The following is a 9,000-nucleotide window of genomic DNA, read 5'->3' on the forward strand; positions in this document are numbered from 1 at the left end:
TCCCTAGACGGGAACCCCGCGTGTCCACGGGCGACTATCCTGCCTCAACCCGCCAGCAAGGCGACGCCCAGTGTCTACCTGGTCATCCTCAAAAATGATTTTGGCTGGGATTTCCTTGCGAATGATCTTTCCGAAGATCGTGTCGCCGCCAGGCCGGGCGGCCTGAGCCTTGGCGATCTCATCAGCCATCTCGGCCTCCCTCCCGCGCTGCAGCCCGGGGGAGAAGCTCCGGAGGAGGGAGGAGCCGCAGCAGCGGGCAGAGGGCGGGGGGGCGCGGCCAAGCCTGCGCGGGGACCGCAGCTCTGGCTCCGGAGCTGGTCCGGCGCGTGCGCACTGGCGCCCTGAGCTGTGGGGTGCAGCTAGCGAGCGGGAGCCCGCAAGAACCGCCCGACTAGACCCGCCGGAAGGGAGGTTCCTGTTCTGAGGCTCTAGGGAGCCGCTTCAAGGTCATTTTTCTTTCTTCCTTTAGTATGACTTGGGGAGTGGAGTTACTGTATAACTACTTCTTCCCTTGCTTTATGGGCATTTGTAGGAAAACGTAGGTACTGTAACTGAAAAGATTTGATAATCCAAACACGTATACTGAGACACGGTAACACGTAATTTCTCAGCTACAGAAGGTCTTGGCTCCAGTAAGTAAACCCTCCTTTTAAGTTTTTTTTTTTCCCTCCTCCCTCTAGAGGTGGTTCGCACGGCACGTTAAACTCACTTGAAGTTTTGAAAAATCCTCTTGAATCTAGCCTCACTTCATATCAATTAAATCAGACTCCCGGGTTGGAACCCAGGCATCAGGAGTTTGTAATCTTCCCAGGACTGTTCTACAAAGACTTCTTCCCAGAAGTAACCAACATAATGTAAGATGCCCTACCTGAAAGGAACAATACCTTTCTTAACTTGACACACACCTTCAAATCTTTGCTGCTTTTTAAGAGTTTTATTTATTCTTTGTGTACTTTGTCATACATATTTTTTAGCCCATTACCCTCTTACAATGTCACTAAGGAACTCCCACTTAAAAAATTCTGCGGGCATTTCCAATTCTCATCATGCTAGACCTCTTAGTATCATTTACTGCTTTTGGACCGTTTCCTCTTTTCAGGAATAGTCCTCACTCTCGTGGTCTTCTCTTCCTTCTCTGGGTCTGTTTCTCCTTCACAGTAAGCCTCCAGTTCCAGACTTCTCTATGGGTTCCGTTCTTGGCCCTCTTCTCTAGCTAATATTTACTTATTTATTTATTTTTTTTTTATTTATTTCTAGGGGAGAGAGAGACAGCGTGAGCAGGGGAGGGTCAGAGAGAGGGAGTCACAGACTCTGAAACAGGCTCCAGGCTCTGAGCTGGCAGGCAGCACAGAGCCCGACGCGGGGCTCGAACCCACGAACCGGGAGATCATGACCTAAGCGAAAGTCGGACGCTTAACCGACTAAGCCACCCAGGCGCCCCTTCTCTAGCTAATATTTAATTACCACATATCCTTAGTAAGAAAAATTAAGTATAGCTCCAGGACTACTTACGTGATTATACTTTACCAGTTTGTATTGTTTTGTCCACTACCAATAAAAATTATTGGTATCACATTTGCTACTTTTGCTATCAACATTACTGGGGCAATTGGCAAAATCTAAATAATGCCTATGAATTAGACAGTAACTTTGAAAGTTATGTTAATTTCTTCACATAACCATGGCAGAATTATCTTGATCTGGGGTAGGGTCTTATAATTTAGTTTTCTAAAATGTTTCCAAGTCATGTACTTGCTGCTGGCCCTGGAATCATACTTTGAGACCCACTGATATAAGAGATTGACCTTTCTTTTGTAGGAATAAAAAACACTGAAGTATTTACCAGTATAGGGCTATCGTGTCTGCAGCTCTGTTTCAAACAGGAAAGAAATGCAAAAAATGTTCATATATAGAGACCTAGAAAAGGATAACGCCATTTGTAGTAAAATGTTAACATTTGGGGAATCCAAATGAGACATATATGCAAATCCTTCTATTCTTGCAACTTTCCTGTAAGACTGAAATTGTCAAAATAAAAAGTTAAAAAGAAGAGATATATACTGTTTTGGATAATAAATGTGGTCATCTTTCACTGAGATTTTTATCGTATACAGAATAATGTTTCTACAGTATGTATCTCCTGACCTACCTTTCCCCTTAATTCCAGATTGGTGTATAGTATTTATTACTGCCTACTCACCACCTCAGTATGGATGTCCATCAGGCTCTTCACATTTGTATTTTTACTCTTTGCACAGCAAACAAACAAAACTCCTCTTGCAGCATTCTACATCTACTATTATACCATTCACCAAATTGCTCAAGTCAAAAGCCTTGAAATCATCCTTAACTCTTTGTTTTTTTTTAAATTTTTTTTTAATGTTTTATTTATTTCTGAGAGAGAGAGTGAGAGAGACAGCATGAGCAGGGAACGGTCAGAGAGAGAGACACACACAGAATCTGAAGCAGGCTCCAGGCTCTGAGCTAGATGTCTGCACAGAGCCTGACATGGGGCTCGAACCCAAGAACTGTGAGATCATGACCAGAGCTGAAGTCGCATGCTTAACCGACTGAGCCACCCAGGTGCCCCATTAACTCTTCTTTCTTATACTTGCAATATATGTCATGCATCTAATCAGTCCTCACCTCCTCTTCTACATCACTCTAATCCAAGCCATTTATCATATCTTGCCTGGAGTACTTTGAGAGCCTCCTAGTTAGCATGTCTCCTTCCTCTGTAGTTGGTTTGCCATTCAGCATACAAAGCTGTTTTTATAAAAAGCAAATCATGATGTCACTTTCCTGCTATTAAGGCATTTTGTCACAATTAAATCCAAAATCTTTGCCTTGTCATATAGTGTTCTTATGTGATCAGGCCCATGGCTGCTTCTCCTACTTCATTTCCTTCCATTTCAACCTTATTAACTAGCTTTACCCCAACTGGGTGTGGTAGGCAGAAGATGTCCAGGCCCTAATTTCTGGAGCGTATCAATATGTTACTTTACATGGAAAAAGGGATTTCATTAAATTAAGGATCGTGCAGGAGGGGAGATTTCCTGGATTGTCCAGGTGGGCTTAATATAATCACAGGGACCTCTATAAGTGAAAGAAGAACACAGGAGAGAGAAAAGGAGAGAAGACAATGGAAGGAGAGGTGACAGTCAAAGATTGAAGACGCTCTCCCATTGGCTTTGAACATGGAAGGGGCCACAGATGGGTAGCATTCTGGAAGTCATAAGTCTGAGTTTCACTGGGTTAAAATTATGGTGTTAGCAGGGCTGCATTCCTTCTAGAGGCTCTAGGTAAAAGCATTTCCCCTACCTTACCTTCTAGAGGGTACCTGCATTTCTTGGCTTGAGGTCCTTTCCTGTATCTTCAGAGCCAGCAGCAGAGCATCTTCAAATCTCTCCCTGACTCTGTTTCCTTTTTCCACTTATTAGGATCCTTGTGATTACATTGGGCCCTCCAGACAATCCAGGATACTTTTCCCATTTCAAAAGCCTTAAGTTAATTACACCTGTAAAGTACCTTTTGTCATACAAGATAACATCTTCAAAAGTTCCTGCGATTTAAACAGGGACATCTTTTGGAGGCCTTTATTCTGCCTAGTGTATAGCTGCATGAACTTATGTAAGGAACAAGTTGAAATTTCTTGTTCAGTTCTGGGTCCCCTACTTTGAGATGTTACCAGTCTAGGACATATTCCAGAATAACCAAACTAGACACCTCATTTATGGAACAGCTTAATGAACCATACATATTTATCTAAGAGAAGCTTCAGTAATGAACTGATTTGGGCACTATGGGAACTATATTTTCAAGTATTGGCAGATGAGGGTTTTGCTTAACTGACTACAGGACCCTAGTTAGCTAGAAATTATAATAATAAATTACAAATTTTTAGGAAACTGGGCTATGGTTTTAAACTAAAAATGTAAAAAAGCTTGTTTCAGTCATTCTTTAGAAATCAGAAAGCAGAAACATACACTGTCACAAGATCATCTTTTGTTTCCTGGATATTTTTCCTGTTTCCAGTATATTTGGTTTAATTGCTTGGTTATGTTAAACACGCGTCTGCAGACCTAAGAAATTATAATTTCAAAAGTCAACTATTATCTTCCTATTCGTGGATGACTTGGAATATTCTTTAAAATGACGTAAATCACAGAGAAGGAAAAAGGCCTTGAAGAGCCATTGCTTCACATCTTTCATTCCTAATAGAAAGTCAGTTTTAACTAAACGTTAACCTGAAAAACTGTGGAGTAGAGAAGGCAAACAACGATTATGCAATGGGGGAAAGGTTCAGGTTTTTCTTGAGGCTTTCAGGGTCCTAAGTTAAAATGTACTTAAATAACATTTCCAGCCTCTTGACCAATAAAACCAAGGAGCCAAGTAAGCAGGATGTGTAGAGGGTATGACTGGATTTTCAGGTCCAGCATAGGGTTTTGTATCCCAGATCTCTATTTACTAGCGGTATGTTCTTGATTAACTTTACCACACCGTTTCGGGGAATTAATTGAGACAAGCACTTTGGGGAATCATCATTACAATCAGTGGCCGCTATAGTTGTTAGGTTTTGGCCCTTATTTATGGACACTTTGGCAACTGAGAAACGTAAACATAACTTCAACTCCCAAACAAGAGGTATAATGTATACGTGCACAAGCCATCCATTATATGTAACCCACCCTTCGCCCCCTAAATTTGCTTCTGAAGAGACCGGAAGTAGGTCTGCCCCTAACTAACATGGCGTCCAGATAATTTCCGTTCTCCTCCCTCCAGTAATCACGCTCAACAGCTTCTCGCGGTTTTACCAGAGTGCGGCAGTTTCCGAACTGTCTCCAGCGTGCCTCTGCGGGGGTGGGGTTACCAGGTGGTTCTGCGCAGTGATTGGTTGCGGCACGGTAGAGAGCCTGACTTCAGGGGGTTGGATAGTCCACCCCAGGCAGTGATTGGTTGTGGAGAAGCGGGGCAACTCGACCGCTGAAGAAGTAGCCGCCGCAGCGCGGAGAGCCATGGGTCAGGCGGCCAAGGTGACTGGGTCAGGGTAGGGCTTGGGTACGGTACCGACGGGGAGGGAAAGCGGTGGCCTTGCGAAGGTTGTCTGCAACCTCAGTAGATATGGGCTCAGGACCCTTCACGGAGAATGTGAGTGTTGTCGCTGCAGAGCCGGGTGACCAACCCCGAAGGGCTGCCGCGGTTTTGTGCTGGTGCAGAGGGACGGTGACACCATTGCTTCCTCCCTCGTCTTCTGGGGTGCCAAAGTATTTGTTTCTAAGTCATGCAAGGCAGTGAATTGTGTTCTGCCCGTCTAGCCCCCACACCAAGCGTTTGTGTGAGGGACCACTTTTACATCTTTGAGAGGTGGACGAAAACGCCAAATGCAGTTAGTTCCTGCGCCACAACCATCCTATAAGAAAAGTTTAGTCAGATAACCGGAAGGTACAACGAAGTCTGGGAACCAAGGAAACCGAGTCCCCGAAGAATCATTTGGCAAAAATTAACTAACACCTGCAGAGACAGCAGAGTCCCGTGAGACCTGGGTTTCTGAATGAACTTGGTTAGTGATGGCCCCACCCGGCACTTCCCTGAGGACCTGGTCTCATATTCATTACTCATCAAATATACACGTTCCCGGCTGGGGCACACACCTCTCTGGACTAGCCATTCCTAACCTTAAATAAGAGTATGACCTTTTGGGTCCTGTCACTGGCTACAGTATGAGCATGGAAAGGTGAAAATAGCCTGTTATCGTGTAGTGAAGGAAAAGCAATGCTTACGGTTGTTCAACAATAAGCGGCGCCTCGTGTTTTGGTGAATTTGGTGTTCGCAGTACATTTTAGTATGTGTCACAACACCAATAGAGACAATTTTAAAGAGTTATTCACATAATTTATGGCGTATCCATAATACCTATCAGTAATACCTTAGAGCCAGCACTTAGCCTTAGCATAGTGGATGCAAGAAAAACAGACCATCTTTGCTTCATAAAGAAATCTAGCAGATAAGGAGATTTTGAATGGGAAAATACAGTGTATTTTGTGAGCTTATTACTGGGATTTAACCTCTCTGGAGGGATGAAAAAAATGTGTCGAATAGAACTATAAGTTGGGTCCTGAAGTTTGATTAGAAATTTGCTAGGAGGAAAAATAATTGCTACAAGAGAGAAAAGAGTATTCCAGAAAGAGGAATTAGTATATGGAAAGCTGTTGAAGTGGGAAGTTCAAGTGAAAAACTTGAATACAAAAGAAATTAATTAGGATTCATTCCAAAAACACTTTGGGGGAGACGTACCATGTATAGAAGATACTTACGGTAAGTGTGAAGGATATAAAAGTGACCAAGAAGTCTTTGAGGAAGTAGGGGACCACAGCAAGTAAGCATCTGATTAGCATACAATGTCGGAAGTACCCAGTGCAGTGTATATACCTCAGGAACATACAACCCAGACAGAAAGGATAGGGAAGTAATGACTATCTGAAGTGAAACTCAGGGGCGTCTGGGTGGCTCAGTCGATTAAGCATTCAACTTTGGATCAGGTCATTATTTCCTGGTTTGGGAGTTCAAGCCCTGTATGGGGCTCTTTTCTGTCCCCATAGAACCGGCTCCAGATCCCCCTCCGCCTCCCGCCTCCTCTCAAAAATAAACATTAAAAAGTTTTTTTTTAATATATTTTTATTTATTTCTAGGAGAGAGAGAGAGACAGCGTTAGCAGGGGAGAGTCAGAGAGAGAGGGAGACACAGACTCTGAAATAGGCTCCAGGCTCTGAGCTGGCTGTCAGCACAGAGCCCGACGCGGGGCTCGAACACCACGAACCGCGAGATCATGACCTAAGTGAAAGTCGGACGCTTAACCGACTAAGCCACCCAGGCGCCCCCATTAGAAAAGTTTTACGTGAAACCTAGTTCAGAAAATTTCCCATATACTCTTAATATTAATCCATTATGTAAGAAGATTGAGACAAAGGCGGACTAACTTGTTCAAGCTTACAATAGATGTCAACGTCCTATTCCAACTGATTTCCCTGTAAAAAACCCACTTTCCATATACACTATCTAAATTATCTAATTAATATAAGCAAATGAGGAAGAGAAGATAATCTGTGACTTAGCTTTCTTTCTTTTAATAAAACTTTGTTAACTCCAAGGTGATATTAGCTTTTACAGCTCCCAGGCAGTATTGATGGCATTTTCTTTTCCTTACATTAGTACTTTTTAAAGTTTTCATTTAAGTTCCAGTTAACATACAATATAATAATAGTTTCAGGTGTACAGTATAGTGATTCAGCACTTCCATACAACACCTGGTGCTCATCAGAAGTGCCCTCCTTCATTCCCCTCACCCAGATAACCCAACACCCCCACCACTACCTCCCACCTGGTAACTATCAGTTTGTTCTCTATAGTTAAGGGTTTGTTTCTTGGTTTGCTTCTCTCCCTTTATTTTTCCCCTTTGCTCATTTGTTTTGTTTCTTAAATTCCACCTTTGAGTGAAATTGTACGGTATTTGTCTTTCTCCGACTGATTTCACTTAACATAATACTCTCTAGCTCCATCTGTGTCGTTGCAAATGGTAAGATTTCATTCTTTTTGATGGATGAATGTTTGTAAATATATTTATCACATCTTCTTTATCCATTTTTCAGTTGATGGGCATTTGGACTGTCTCCATAATTTTTCTATTGTAAATAATGCTAGTATAAACATCAGGATGCATGTAACCCTTTAAATTAGTATTTTTGTACTCTTTGGGTAAATACCTAGTTGTGCAATTGCTAGATCATAGGGTAGTTCTATTTTTAACTTTTTGAGGAACCTCCATAATGTTCTCAAGAGTAGCTGCCCCAGTTTGCATTCCCACCCACAGTGCAAGAGGAGTCCCCTTTCACCACATCTTTGCCAATACCTGTTGTTTCTTGTGTTTTTGAGTTAGCCATTCTGACGGGTGTGAGGTGATACCTAATTGTGGTTTTGATTTGTATTTCCCTGATGATGAGTGATGTTGAACGCCTCATTTGTCTGTTAGTCATCTGTATGCCTTTGGGAAAGTGTCTATTCATGTCTTTTGCCCCTTTTAAATTGGATTATTCATTTTTGAGTGTTGAGTTTTATAAGTTCTTTGTATGTTTTGGATATTAATTCTTTATCACATATGTTATTTGCAAATGTCTTCTCCCATTCTGCCTTTTAGTTTTGTGGATGGTTTCCTTTGCAGAAGCCTTTTATTTTGATGTAGTCCCAAAAGTTTATTTTCGCTCTTGTTTCCCTTACTGCAGATACATGTAGGTTGAAGTTGCAATGGCCAGTGTTGAAGGGATTACTGCTCGTGGAATTTTTCTGGTTTCGTGTCTCACATTTAGGTCTTTAGTCCATTTTGAATTTATTTTTGTGTATACTAGTTCTTAAATTAGGGACACTGGCTGTTGTACTAATAAAATTACTCTTTTTTCCCTAAACAGCATGTAAAATTTACTTTACATTTCCCTCAATCCCATGCACCTGGTCTTCCACCACTCTTGTAATATTAAACTGCCTGGGTTTCTATGATACACGATTACCTATAAAGTCCGTATTTCTACAAACAGTCTTTTCAAGTCAGTCTCAGCTTTTACTGTCAAAACTTAAGAATTCTTTGAGACTTTACACATAGCAATTTCAAAGCCACTTCCGTATTTTTAGGTACTTGTTACAGTGACACCCCACTTCCCAGTGCTAAAATCTCTTTTAGTTTCCTATGGCTCTTCTAACAGTAGCACAGACCAGGTGACTTAAAGCAACAGAAATGTATTGTTTCACAGTTCTGGAGGCTAGAAATCTGAAATGAAAGTGCCAGCACAGCCATGCTGCCTCTGAAACTGGATAGAATCTCCCCAGCTTCTGATGGTGGCCATCGATCTTTGCCGTTTGTTGGCTTTTTGGCTTGCTCTTGCCTCATTCTAATCTTTGTCTCTGTCTTCATACGGCAGTCTCTGTGTGTCTCTGTGTTCACATGGCATTTTC

At 42.2% G+C, this 9,000-nt stretch overlaps 1 protein-coding gene across 1 annotated transcript in view; it reads right to left on the reverse strand.

The window, feature by feature from the left end:
* The window catches only part of HINT1 (histidine triad nucleotide binding protein 1), a 4,002-nt gene extending 3,726 nt beyond the window's left edge, over positions 1 to 276 (reverse strand). The window contains exon 1 of the mRNA XM_077768579.1: positions 79 to 276. Within this exon, the coding sequence (XP_077624705.1) occupies positions 79 to 189 (111 nt within the window). The 5' untranslated portion in view covers positions 190 to 276. The remainder of the gene's footprint in view (positions 1 to 78) is intronic.
* Positions 277 to 9,000: the final 8,724 nt, after the last annotated feature.

The sequence above is a fragment of the Crocuta crocuta genome, unplaced genomic scaffold (genome assembly GCF_008692635.1).
Source record: "Crocuta crocuta isolate KB4526 unplaced genomic scaffold, BGI_CrCroc_1.0 scaffold64, whole genome shotgun sequence".
Classification (NCBI taxonomy): Eukaryota; Metazoa; Chordata; class Mammalia; order Carnivora; family Hyaenidae; genus Crocuta; species Crocuta crocuta.